General features: G+C 37.0%; 3 protein-coding genes across 3 annotated transcripts in view; 2 read left to right on the top strand and 1 right to left on the bottom strand.

The window, feature by feature from the left end:
- Positions 1-4,848: 4,848 nt before the first annotated feature.
- Positions 4,849-7,487, bottom strand: LOC103510966 (ubiquitin-conjugating enzyme E2 S). The gene is made up of 5 exons (XM_008475674.3): positions 7,279-7,487; positions 6,503-6,650; positions 5,842-6,164; positions 5,194-5,266; positions 4,849-4,961 (listed from the first exon to the last, which is right to left on the bottom strand). The coding sequence occupies exons 1-5, from the start codon at positions 7,285-7,287 to the stop codon at positions 4,849-4,851; spliced, it is 666 nt and encodes a 221-aa protein (XP_008473896.1). The 5' UTR covers positions 7,288-7,487.
- Positions 7,488-8,285: 798 nt separating this feature from the next.
- On the top strand, positions 8,286-9,636 carry LOC103510957 (V-type proton ATPase 21 kDa proteolipid subunit). Its single transcript, XM_008475666.3, has 2 exons — positions 8,286-8,474; positions 8,863-9,636. The coding sequence occupies exons 1-2, from the start codon at positions 8,420-8,422 to the stop codon at positions 9,429-9,431; spliced, it is 624 nt and encodes a 207-aa protein (XP_008473888.1). The 5' UTR covers positions 8,286-8,419; the 3' UTR covers positions 9,432-9,636.
- Positions 9,637-10,914: 1,278 nt separating this feature from the next.
- LOC103510965 (centrosomal protein of 128 kDa-like) overlaps positions 10,915-13,557 on the top strand; it is an 8,062-nt gene continuing 5,419 nt past the window's right edge. The window contains exons 1-5 of the mRNA XM_026824867.1: positions 10,915-11,118; positions 11,445-11,695; positions 12,105-12,319; positions 12,779-12,916; positions 13,097-13,293. Coding sequence (XP_026680668.1) covers positions 11,476-11,695; positions 12,105-12,319; positions 12,779-12,916; positions 13,097-13,293 — 770 coding nt within the window. The 5' untranslated portion in view covers positions 10,915-11,118; positions 11,445-11,475. The remainder of the gene's footprint in view (positions 11,119-11,444; positions 11,696-12,104; positions 12,320-12,778; positions 12,917-13,096; positions 13,294-13,557) is intronic.

Below are 13,557 nucleotides of genomic sequence, written 5' to 3'. Positions count from 1 at the left end.
CGACCTTTGTTTGGGTACCTCTTCAAATTGCTGTCGCCATTTTTTAAGTATCTCGTAGGGCTTTTCCGGTGGACTTTTTCGACAACCACCGGCCTTTTGGCTCCCCTAGGGACCACTTTGTTCAAATGGGCAACGTTACTTCTTCTCCTCCCTTTTCAAGCGGTTCAATCGATGGGTGTTTTCGTCTACCGGTGGGTCTTTCTTCCACCGATTCGGTTTACGATGTGGGCCTTGTCCGCGGTTTTCAACTTTTTGAAACCGATTTTCGCCGTGCCTTGGAGAGGAATCAGGTACGTGTTCGCCCCACCCTGTAGGGTGGTCAAATCGACGACGGTCACCCTGTATAAGACCTTTGTGAGCCCTTTGGTTGAACTGGGCAGGGGGTTCTTCTATTGGTCGCTCCTTTTTGTAGGCCTGTTTTGTGACCAATATGAAACCAACAAGTTTAAAACCCTCGATAAATTTCAAGGTGGAAAGCTTGGGCAGATTAGTTAACTGGGCAGGGGGTTCTTCTATTGGTCGCTCCTTTTTGTAGGCCTGTTTTGTGACCAATATGAAACCAACAAGTTTAAAACCCTCGACAAATTTCAAGGTGGAAAGCTTGGGCAGATTAGTCTGGATGTCGAGCGTTCTGATCCGAAAGACTCGGTTCGAATCCCGGCGGCGGTGCTGGAAGTTGTTGTTTTGAGATAGGCATAGGTACATTCTCAAAGTATTCAGATATTTTACGCGTGTCGATTAATGCTTGCTAGTTAAGGAATGCTTGATTGTGATAACCATACTGATTGTCACAAATATCGTTCCCCAAGTTACAAAGCATTCCTCAAATCAGTTACAAGTCATCATTCCTCACGCCTAGATAAAGTTTATGACTTGAGACTCGAACCACCAACCTCCAGATCCAAAGTCCAACGCGTTGACCACTGCACCACTGAGGGTGGTTTAGCACTTGCTAGTATTTCTAACTTCTGGGTTCTGGGCGATCGTTTCGAAGAAAAAATCTTTTATTTCTGAAAACAAGTTTTGACTGTGGCTCCCCTAAAATAATATGAAATTCAGAATTGTACAAAAAGAAATAAGTAGACAGAATGAAATACAGAGTTCCACTTTTATATGTAAAAAGCAAGAAGAGTTGTATTTATTTAATAAAATTCTCAGTCTAAAGTCATTAAGCAGCGCGCAGACTGATCATACACTTCCAACACTTCAGACATTTCCGACAAATTTTTGTATTTTGCTTCCTATGTTAAGTAATGGTAGTCCGCACACCTATCCGTATCAGACATTTCCAACACTTCCGACATACTACCATTACCTACTTAACATAGGAAGCAGAATACAGGATTTGTCGGAAATGTCTGAAGTGTTGGAAGTGTATGATCAGTCTGCGCGCTGCTTAATGACTTTAGACTGAGAATTTTATTAAATAAATACAACTCTTCTTGCTTTTTACATATAAAAGTGGAACTCTGTATTTCATTCTGTCTACTTATTTCTTTTTGTACAATTCTGAATTTCATATTATTTTAGGGGAGCCACAGTCAAAACTTGTTTTCAGAAATAAAAGATTTTTTCTTCGAAACGATCGCCCAGAACCCAGAAGTTAGAAATACTAGCAAGTGCTAAACCACCCTCAGTGGTGCAGTGGTCAACGCGTTGGACTTTGGATCTGGAGGTTGGTGGTTCGAGTCTCAAGTCATAAACTTTATCTAGGCGTGAGGAATGATGACTTGTAACTGATTTGAGGAATGCTTTGTAACTTGGGGAACGATATTTGTGACAATCAGTATGGTTATCACAATCAAGCATTCCTTAACTAGCAAGCATTAATCGACACGCGTAAAATATACAGATGAAGAATTAATAGAATGATGATCTGAAATAGGCAGTGACTGTGGTCCAAAGACTTAATAGAGACTTAATAGCAACAGGAGAAAGTTCATGAAAATTTGCGAAAAGTTGAAGAAATACACGGGCCGTTTGATAAGTTCGTGGACTCGGATACTTCTTCTTGGTATGAGGTCCAAATTTAGGTGCCACTGCAAAGTATGTCTTGTTTTAGGAAGGTACACCAAGTTTCATTACGTTCCTATTATTAGCCTTTGATTCACAGCTATCGATTGGTGACGAGTTTGATAGGCTTTTTATAATGGATAATTCCGAGGTACGGGCAAATGATTATTTTTCATTTTTTAAGAACAAATCGGGAATCAAAATAAAAACCCCATTAGATTCAAATTTCGATACCAGATGTAGTCAGGGGTTTCTTCCACTCCTGATTTGCCCTCAAAAAAAGAAAATAATCACCTCAGAATTATCCATTATAAAAAGCCTATCAAACTCGTCATCAATCGATAGCTGTGAATCAAAGGCTAATGATAGGAATGTAATGAAACTTGGTGTACCTTCCTAAAACAGGACATACTTTGCAGTTACAGTTAGATTTGGGCTTCATAGCAAGAAGAAGTATCCGAGTCCACGAACTTATCAAACGACCCTCGTAGAGGGAGAAAGAGTTGACATGAAAAATAGCCAAGAGCTGTTTCTTGTGTCTAAAGGTCGAGTGTTGTTTTGAACTCTTGATTGCTCTTTTAATTTTCATTCTGGGAAATTTATAAAAGAAAAAACCACAAACAAGGTAGGTATTTCTTTCTTAAATTTCTTACAACTTACAACCCGTTTGACAACAGAGACGTTATGAAAAGATGGTAAGTACCAAGTCACGTTTCACAGATTTCTCGTAAAGGATTGATGAGGTATACGTATACAAGAGAGCACTTCAAGTTAAGCAACGCTGACCGTGGATTGTGAGGACAACTAGAGAACTATTTTTCTAGAAACCAGGAGAGGGAAATGTTGAAATATCACTCGAAAAAAAGAACAACTAAACAAAACAAAAATTGTACCTAAAACTTGAAATTTTCGAGCCCTAAATTAAAATCAACGAAATAGTTCAAACACTCGTAGAATTCTTGAGGGAAAAAAATGGCTTTCTTTCTTCTTTCATATCCGAGATTGGTTTAAAAATTCCCAAAACCTACAAAAGGTAAATGGGCTAGTTAAAACAGCAAAAAAATCTATTCATTGTACATTTGACATTACCTATTTATGAACTAATAGAAAAATCTTAAATAAATTAACCTTTCTTTGTACCCCCTCTCATAGAGTAATTCTGGCCGGGATTACAATCCGAATTTAAACTTAACTCTTGGAGCAATCTGATTGGTTGAACAGTTTGAAATCAACCAATCAGATGGCTTAATTCAAGAGTTAAAGTTAATCTAAGTTTACACTGTGATTGTGGTACTGGTCATTAAACTTGGTTTGAGTTTTAACTTTTGGAGCAATCTGATTGGCTGAACAGTTTGAAATCAACCAATGAGATTGCTTAATTCAAGAGTTAAAGGGCTGTATTCTTATTGACATAATCCATAAGTTAATATCTAAGCGTACACACTTATTGTGGCCCCTCAGCCATGAGAGGGAAATCCCCCTCCCACAAAGCAACTCTGAGAGGAGGGGAAAATGACTGAACTTTTCGAGGATGGGGGGGGGGGTGAAATAGACATTTAAGAAAACAAAATAAAAGGGAGGGGAAAAGGGACAAATTAGGAGGGAATTAAAATTACAAGAGAGGGAATTTTTTTGAAAGGGGGGAGGAATTTGTATATTTGCATTGTAAAACCTGAGCGGCTTTATCCATGTAGAATCCTGGAATAAAATTAGATAAATGCTTATTCATCCGTAGGGTGCAATAGTCCTACTGGACTCCACACACAGGAATTTCGTAAGAATTTAAATTCTCATTTATGTGCATTTATCTAAATTTCAATCCAGGATTATAATGGTGTATACTCACATCGTCGATCAGCATTGGCAGTCAATTGATGTTGACTGGACTGTCCACACTGCCTCAGTTACATAGAATTTCCTAGTTGATTGACGGTCGACTATGTTCGGACATTCTTTTATGAGAAAACTCAGTTTTGAAAAAAAAAAAAACTCATGAGAAACTTTCCAGGGAATTTTTACGCGTAACGACCGACGCTGACGGGGCTCAAATTTCCCAGAAACTTTTAATAAAATGTCCCACACCTTTCGACAAAAAATTCAACGAAACTTTTGGTTAAGACCGGTGCAACAGTTGGCGGAATTTTACCGCTTTTTGGCGGTTTTCGGTGTAATTTAACAATATCTCGGAGAGAACGGTATAAGCTAGAGACTTGAAATTTGGTATGTAGTTCACAAATGTGACAAGGATGCAACACAAAACGTTTGGTGTTTGGTTGAGATGGTTGCTGCGCTTGGCGGCGAAAAAAAAAAAAAATTTAAAAAAAAAAAAAAAAAAAAAAAAAAAAAAAAAAAAAAAATGTAAAACATAAACATGTATCATGAAAGATTAACTAGTGGCTCAGTGAACTATGCAACTTGCTCAGAAAAAGGACATATTGAGCCAGCCTAGTTAGCTTGGTTCATAGTGCGTCTGCCTTGTAAGCACTAGGCTGCGGGTTCGACTCCCGCCCGGGGCGGATTTTATCCTGAAGGGATAAGGTTTGTTCTTAAAACTGCCTATCCTGTCTTCCTTCAATCTTCAATTTCAGGACAATAAGACCCTAGCAGTTACAGTTCCCTCTGTCAAACCCCTTTAAAAAAAACTATGCAACTTGCTCAGAAAAAGAACATATCTTACTCAAAAAGCTCTTTCTGAGGCTTAGGTGTAGGGGGGAATAGCCTTAGCTCCATAGATCCAAAATTATAAAAGAGATCTCGAAATTTGCCAGCAATTCTGAGACCAAATAGTGTCTGTTGAGAATAATGTTTGCCCTGTGTGGGAATCAAACCCAAGACCTAGTAGCACCTACAACTTTCTTTTTGATGCTGTATGATTCTTGACTGTCTCGAGTCACTCCCCGACACTGACGATGAGCTGGTGCTGCCGGCATGCCCTTGTGATGTGTTACCTGGGGGAGGGAAAATAATTAGGTATATTTTATTGCACAGAGAGAGAAAATAATAATAATAATAATAATAATAAAACATATAACACATGTATCATGAAGATTAACTAGTGGCTCAGTGAACTACGCTAGTGTCTGTTGAGAATAATGTTTGCCCTGTGCAGGAATCAAACCCAAGACCTAGCAGCACCTACAACTTTCTTTTTGATGCTGTATGATTCTTGACTGCACTTACCAGAGTGCTGATTCTCTATATTACTTTGCCGGGACTCTGAAGATTTGTAACCTAATTTTGAACATTTTGAGGCCTGAAAGAGAATAATAAATTGATAAATTATGAAAAAAATACATGGAGGCTGAATGAAATATTGCAATATCAAATAAATTGATAAATTATGAAAAAAAAAAAAAAAAAATACATGGAGGCTGAATGAAATATTGAAATATCACGCTTGGATTGCACTCTGAAGGTCTTAGTTTCAATTCCCAGTACATACCTCCAGAGCTAGTTTACACTAAAATTATGTAATCTCAACATTGAGGGACATGAAGACGAACAAAAGAAGACATATTATTGAACAAAATACTGGCTCTCTAGCAGCACTGAAGCATCAATTCCAAACATCTGATTGACGCTAGTTTACACTAAAATTACCTATGTAATCTCAACATTGAGGGACATGAAGACAAACAAAAGAAGACATTTTAATGAACAAAATACTGGCTCTCTAGCTCCACTGAAGCATCAATTCCAAACATCTGATTAACTACAATTTGTTTCAGTCTGACTTGAGAGTGGTATTTTCTTTCTCTCTCTCTCCTCCCCCCCTCCCCCCTTCATAGAATGGGGTGTAAGTATTTCCTATGGCAAAACCAGACTTACTTGTGCATGAATTTCAGTCATCATCGTTGCTCTTCTCGAGTAATCATCATAGTGTTCAAGCAGCAACTTCCCTGCTTCCTCGTTTAGTGCACTTTCTGGGTTGGGTACAATGAGCAAACACTTGATTGTCAACAGGATGTGCTTAATGCCCAGGTCGGGGTTCCAATCTTTTTTCAACGTGTTCACACAGATTTCACCATTCTTGGTGTCGACGTTGGGGTGGAAAATTTTTGTCAGGAAAAAGGCCTTTGGAGGAACACTTGGGAAGTTTTTGCTCAGCAAAAGTTTGACCTTGAAGTAACCATTGGAATAGGGTGTTCCAGCTGCAGAGGAGGAGGAAAATAAATCAATAAACATTGGAATAAAATAAACCAAAAACCTTTGTAATTATTTTGAAAGTTGTAACAGTCATGAAATTTCAATTAGAACTGGTAAATGACTAGTGGAATCTTCTTCTTCTTCTTTGCCTTATCCCTAGTGGAATAATGACAAAAAATAGCTTTTTGACACACTCTAATAATTAAAAATAAACATAAATTGTTTTGTAAGGATATCAGCCAGTATTTTTAATAATAATAATAAAAAAAAAAATCAATGTTCAGTTTCAAATTTCCATAAAAATAAGTTCTGAGCTTCAAAAATCAAGTATCAAAATTCATACCTGGTCCATCAATGATAGCCTGCACATCGGTTATATCTTCTTCATTAATGCACACATGAATACCCTCGGGTGGTGTTTTGGTTAAATCTTGTAGTTCTTTACTAACTCTACGTATAATTTGTGGTGACAAATTCTCAACATTTGACATCTGAAAAAAATGGACAACAGAATTGTTTAAAGAAATTAATGTGTGATTAAAATGAACAAAAAGTAAATAGCATTTGAAATTATATTACAATAATACTTTGGGTTTCATACTGAGGCCTGTTCACATTAAAATGAACAAAAAGTAAATAGCATTTGAAATTATATTACAATAATACTTTGGGTTTCATACTGAGGCCTGTTCACAAAAAAAAAACTTTGAACTGGGAAGCTTTCTAAAACAGCAGCCTTGGTATTATTCCAATGAATTGCACTCCCCGGTTCACTTTTCATTCCAAGTGCATAAAATATCACACCATTTGTCACATGTCACCGTTTTTTGTGTTTACTTAGATGAAGAATAGCTTTGTGGAATAGGCCTTTTTGGTCTTGCTGTACAAGTCATACCATTTGGATTCAGAACCTTTGAAACTCATACCAAGCTACACCCCAGAACAATGGTTGAGGCATCCATCCAAGACAACCATCATTTTCTTTAGCCTTAAGAATAAAGAACCAAGTTGGGAGATACAAAAGAAATAAAATCAATAGGGGGTCATTATTTGAAATTAATGTTGTGGAGTTATTTGGCCCAACAGAATTGCCAGAAGATTTCTGCAACACATCCTTACCGAATTCATGTTGTCTTCTTTCAGAAGTTTCCGATTTTCAGCACAAACCAAGAGAAATATGAACAGCTAATATTTAAAACACACTCTTCTGCTGGTATTTAACAACTTTTAAAACTAAAATTAGATTTCAGAATTTTATTTCAACCATTTTTTTTATGCAGAACCAAGTACAGACTACAGTTCGAGAGAGAGCAGCCATATTTAAAAACTGTTCACAACAAACAGTGTTGTCAGATGTGTCGTGGTCCGGATATTTTTTTCCTGCCAAAGAGCGTATTTTTAACGCTATTTTCGTGCGCGTTAAAATTTTACTTTGGGCTCCGTTTCATAAAATCAACATTTTCTGCAATTTCTGGGAACAATAGGCATTTTATAGGTCTGAGACAGTGAAACTATACTTTCATGTTGATTTGAATGTTAATTGAGTTCCTGCTTTTGGCCAGTCTGGTTTGTAGGGTAGCTTGCTGCCTCTTTTGTAAGCTATAGCTCGCGTGTTCGATTCCCGCCCGGGAATAATTTTGCCCCACTAAACAGACAAGGTTCGTTCTCGGAAAGGTTGACTTTCTGATATCGTATGGACTTATCTCTTTGGTTTCAAGACGATAAGTGCGCATCGAGGACCATGGACCATTGACCCTCCTAGCCTAGAATATGGACCATCAAGTCCATCGACTCCCGCCGAGACCATCGACCTTCGCATCAGAGGGTGTCCAGGTTGTCCACAATAGAGTCTTACCTCGCGCTTATTAAAAAAAAAAAAATACGTCTATCATAAAAGTAGCCGGACTTTTATACACTGGCAACACTGCATTAACGAACATCGATTGGTGGGTGGAACTTTATGGTGTGAAGCTGGCCAGATCTCCAAGGTTATTTTTATTAGGGCTTTCCATAATTTTCACAAGTGCTTGTACACGTAACATGAAAACGAGCACACACTTGTCAAGTTGAGAAGCACTGACTATTTTTCGTACAAAATTTCTTCTGAAGCTGATTTCTTGATAACTTCACACATATCATTTTAGGGTGTTGGGTGTAAACTTTTTCTGTCAAAAAATTGATAAAGAAAATCGAGAAATCACAGTTTTTCCGATAAGAAATCCTCATAGAGCTGTGATCTACTGAAGTCAGAAACGCCAAAATGCGGCAAACTTTACTTTACATCGCTGCAGGCTCCCTGGCCGCTGGAGTAACAGGTAAGTTTTCCGTCAGCCACCTCTCTTATCAGTAAAGTTTGGGTCCAACCTCAAAGTGGGTTTTATTTGAAGAGGTTTGATAAAGGAAACTGTAACTACAGAGGTCTTATCATCTCAAAATCGAAGAGAGAAGGAGGTCAGAGTAGGAGAAAGTCAGCCGTTCTGAGAACAAACCTTATCTGTTTAGGATAAAGTGGGAATCAAACCCATGACCTAGCACTTACAAGGCAGAGGCACTACCCTCCAAGGTATCTAGCATGGTTCTACTTAAATGGTATCATTGTGAAAGCCATTGCACAATGGTTGAAACAGGTAGTATCATCTATTGTGATTTGTACCTTCACAAAGTTATCAAGTATTGCATTCAAATTGATGTTTTTGTTTTCAGGTGTATCTCTATTCTACACACTAAGTGGACAAGGTGAGAAGCTGTCAATAGGATGGTTTTTACAAACCACAACCCCATACATGTGGGCAACCCTGGGTATTGCCCTATCTGTCGCACTGAGTGTTGTCGGAGCTGCTCTCGGTATTCACACAGTTGGTGTTAGTATCATTGGTGGAGGAGTCAAAGCACCCAGGATCAAAACAAAGAACTTGATCTCCGTCATCTTCTGTGAGGCAGTAGCTATTTATGGCTTGATCACAGCTATTGTATTGTCCGGGCAGTTGGAACAGTACAATGAAAAATCCACAGATCAAGCAGTGATCAGTCAGAATATCTTCGGAGGCTATCTCATGTTCGGAGCGGGTCTCAGTGTAGGATTGGTCAATTTGTTCTGTGGTATGGCCGTTGGTATTGTAGGCTCGGGAGCTGCACTGGCTGATGCTGCCAACTCAAATCTGTTCGTGAAAATTTTAATCGTAGAAATTTTCGGAAGTGCCATTGGTCTGTTTGGGCTGATTGTTGGTATCTACATGACATCTAAAGTCAAGATGGGAAACAAGGTTCTGTAAATCAAGAAATGTGTTGTGTATTATATTTAATCTAGAATGAAACATTCCTATTTGCATATTTTTGTGTGTAAATCTGTGTAAAGTAATTAATTAAAACAGCAGGATGAAAGTTATCATGAGGTGATAAGCTCTGTACTTTGTGTACAATAAGTTTTTATTCTTACTGAACTGAAGTTCAAGTACTTATATTGAATTAGCAATAAAAGAAGGAGAAATTAAAACAGCAGGATGAAAGTTATCATGAGGTGATAAGCTCTGTACTTTGTGTACAATAAGTTTTTATTCTTACTGAACTGAAGTTTAAGTACTTATATTGAATGAGCAATAAAAGAAGGAGAAAATAAAATTTAAATATTTCAGAACAAAATTTCCTTCCTAGAATCATTTAAAAATATGGATTTTGGTTGAGCTATAATATCATAGTCTAATAATGTTGGCAATATTGACAAACTTTGTGTACAATAAGTTTTTATTCTTACTGAACTGAAGTTCAAGTACTTATATTGAATTAGCAATAAAAGAAGGAGAAAAAAAAAATAAAATATTTCAGAACAAAATTTCCTTCCTAGAATCATTTAAAAATATGGATTATGGTTGGGCTATAAAATCATAGTCTAATAATGTTGGCAATATTGACAATAGGTCTATCAGAGAAGGGTTCCTACACATACTTTTTTTTTTTTCTTCTTTTTTTTTCAAGCAAGATACCTCTACTTTGTATTTTAAATCTATCTGAAACTAGAATCATAGGTACCTACCTCTTGATCTTAGGTTAAACCCACTCTAATTTCTGTTTGATGATTTTTTTTTTTGTACCAATTCCTTTTTTTCTATTGTTCAGTCCCTTCTTCAAATATTAGATCATAGTTTGTAGCTGTAAGTTTCTTTACTTGACCACCCTTTCAAATTTATCACCCCTTATTGAATTGTTGTTATACCTATTTTATTTAATAAAGTTCATTGTCAAATTACTTTAGTTAAACCAAACCATGTCTTGTCATTCAATAGTAGGGCTCTTTGGGCTAGTTCAGGACTTTATTCAACAGATGACTCTGCAGTCATCACCTTTGGTAGCATGTTAGTCTTGTAAATGTTAGGCTGTGGGTTCGATTCCTGCCCTGGAAAAATTTAATCCTAAGCAGATGACGTTTGTTCTTGGTTGGCTTTCTTCTATCCTGTCTCCTATTTGATTTTAGGATCAAAAAACGTCCATTCTCAGTTTCCTCCATGAAACCTCTTGAAAAAAGTTCAACCTAATGAAATCCATCAATGAAATTTTAATTAGCCAATCATGCAATTCCTGTTTCTGTGTCCAATATTACGTCATCATTATGCAGTCCATTATGTTTATGTAAGATATTTTTTTGGGGGGAGGGGCGAGGGAGATTAAAATTCTTCTGGACGAACCTTGAACAGATTGTGAAATCAGATAGAGCTGGCAACATCGCATTTCAAATGTAAAGGCAAACAAAAAACGAAAAACTTAAAACTCGAATACGATACGAAAAAGTTCAAAATCAAACTTTTGAAATGAATGAAAGCTCATTTTTTTAACAAGCTTTTCAAATTTTTGTCAGTTTTCCATTAGTTTTTAGTTTTTATTAGTCCGTCCGTCCTTCCTTTTTTATTTTACTTTTTTTACCAAATTTCCGGCCTGACTGTATCAAATTTATTTATCCTTCAAGAGGTAAGTACATTAGATAATCTAGGAAAGAAGAGGAAACACTCACCTATCCATTCCTTACTTTTCCCAACTTTTTTCTCACTTATTGAAAACACTTTTCTTGATTAGTTACTTAAATAATAAATAGGTATCTACGTATTTCCATCAGGCCCAATTCCTCAAAGAATTTCTCTCTCCTTGTCCAGAAAAATTAATGATCAACCTTTTTTCTTTGTAAAATTTAGGATGAGATATTTCTTGTACCAGCCTCTATGTTCAGTAAGTACTTAAACTATAAAAATTTCAATATTTTTAGAGTCTAATAACTGTATAATAATTTGAAATGACAGGGACACAACAAGGACATACTCTCCGAACAAAATGGACCTCTCGGAACCTGAAGAACCAACATGTGTGCTGAAAATGCTGAGCGAATTCAATCGGAACGTAGAAGTCCCAAATTTCCCATTTGTGTTTGAAAGGTTTGGCAATGTTTCACAAGAATCATCAAACAATAAGCCAGAAAGCGACTTATCGAGTGTGAAGAAGAGGAGAGTGGAACCACATGATTCGACTTTGGACTCGGATATGAGTATATCAGGTAAAGAAAAGAAGAAAAAGAAGAAGGAAGAAGAAAAAATGCAACAGAATAGAGGAACCTGGAGTACTTAAGTAGTTTTCTTCTTTCAATTTAATTAACTTCAAATATTCATTTCATTCTCAGGAAAATCTATTTTATTACAATTTAGAACACCACACAGTTTGTTGACTTTGAGAATTCCAGGATAAAATTACTTAATAATATGTAGCTTATCACTGATTTTCAGGAATTGTTTAGTCCTATTTGAGCAGTATGAATAAGCACTAGCTAATTATAATTTAATAATTTTTATCTATTTATCCTTAATTGTACCTATCAAAATCAATAAAGGAATAAAATTAAAAATAATAATAATAAATAAAAACATCAGCACCATTACTAATAAATTTACACTTTTTTCTCTCTCCAGAAAACATTCCTGCCTCTCCGTGGGAAAGCAACAAACTCCGACGTGAACTCATTGAGGCAAAGACAGAAATCAAAAACCTTGAGTACCGCTATCATGAATTGCTCAACATCAAGAAATCCTCGGACATTCTGTACGAGAAAGATCGAGAGGCATTCAAATATGCCGAGGAGAAACAGACAAGGAAGATTCGGGACCTGGAGAAACATTTGAAACAAGTAGGTGACATGATAAAGCATTCTTCTCACTATGCTTTAAGCAAGTTTAACTGGTCCATTCTCATTGCAATATTTGTTACATTGTTCAAAAAATTTCAGTTACATTTTAGAGTTAGGTACCTATACTTCCTATTAGCTTCAAATAATTTTTGTCTTGGTGGTATTAGTAATGGTCAAGATGCTCAGCTGGTAAACAGGAGGGCATGGGTTCAATCCTAGCCTTACCTATGTGAGAATTAGACCACATAATAATGGAGCTCTAAAGGGGTGGTAGAGAATGACTCGAGCAAGTCCAGCATTAACCTGGCCTAGTGGTTGCCTTCCAGTCCAGAGTATTTTTGTTAACAATTTTTAGAGTTCAATAAAACCATAATTAAAGACCACCTATGTTACCTATGAAAAATAGGTACATAATTGCAACTTACAACCATGATTAATTTTACTTACTTTTCCCCACAGATGCGAGCAAGGGCCACAAAGTTGGAGGAAGAGTTGAGTGACATGAAGGCCACAGCTCCCGGTGCCATAGCCGAGTTAGAGGGGGAGCAACATGCTCTACAAGTACAGAAGACAATTCTCAATGGTCGAGTAGCTCAGGTGAAACTTTTATTATTATTATTATCAATATTATTACTAGTGGTTCTGAGAACTGTAGACCTCACTCAGATTCTTTTGCCTAAGCCTTTCTTTCCTCTGTCCGTCTGCTGTTGGGCCTTGCAGTCACGAAGGTTGGGGGTGTATTAGCTATTGAAAAAGGAAATCTTTCTATGTTCTCAGCTAGAAGAAGATCTACGCATGGAGAGAACCAATTACAAGTTACTTGAAGAAGAATGGAAAGCCCGTCTGAGCTCTCTAGAGAGCGAGAAGGAACTTTGTGACACTACTGTGGAGAAATTGAGAGCCGAGCTGAAAGAGAAAACTGTTCAACTCCAGAAGCAGGAAATGTACAAGACCAAACTCATGGTAAGCGATAGGTCTTAAAACAAAAATAACTAGTATTTCTGTGAACGGTAGACCTCACTCTTACTCTTTTGCCCACGCGGAGACAACTGTACGTATGAATGCAATTCACATGTATCAAAATAGAAAATAAGGCACCTATACCCACGTCTTACATAATAAAAAGGACAGAGAACAGGTTTTATTTAAAATGGGCATGCTACGACACAGGCCACAAGCGTCTAATGTAGCAGTTGTTCCATTGCTACGAAATAAAAACGGCGGTGGAACACTCATTT

This window comes from Diaphorina citri, unplaced genomic scaffold, assembly GCF_000475195.1.
Source record: "Diaphorina citri unplaced genomic scaffold, Diaci psyllid genome assembly version 1.1 scaffold660, whole genome shotgun sequence".
Classification (NCBI taxonomy): Eukaryota; Metazoa; Arthropoda; class Insecta; order Hemiptera; family Psyllidae; genus Diaphorina; species Diaphorina citri.
The sequence above is the reverse complement of the archived record's forward strand: the minus strand, read 5'-3'. Positions and strand labels throughout refer to the sequence as shown.

What these genes read in the sequence shown, in the direction of transcription:
- LOC103510966 (XM_008475674.3), bottom strand. An exon ending in GGCTATCATTGATGGACCAG is followed by an intron (nt 6,165 to 6,502) that starts GTATGAATTTTG and finishes CCTCCTCTGCAG; the next exon opens with CTGGAACACCCTATTCCAAT. An exon ending in TGACTGAAATTCATGCACAA is followed by an intron (nt 5,267 to 5,841) that starts GTAAGTCTGGTT and finishes ATTCTCTTTCAG; the next exon opens with GCCTCAAAATGTTCAAAATT.
- LOC103510957 (XM_008475666.3), top strand. Translation starts at nt 8,420, where the DNA reads ATGCGGCAAACTTTACTTTACATCGCTGCAGGCTCCCTGGCCGCTGGA. An exon ending in CCTGGCCGCTGGAGTAACAG is followed by an intron (nt 8,475 to 8,862) that starts GTAAGTTTTCCG and finishes TTTTGTTTTCAG; the next exon opens with GTGTATCTCTATTCTACACA.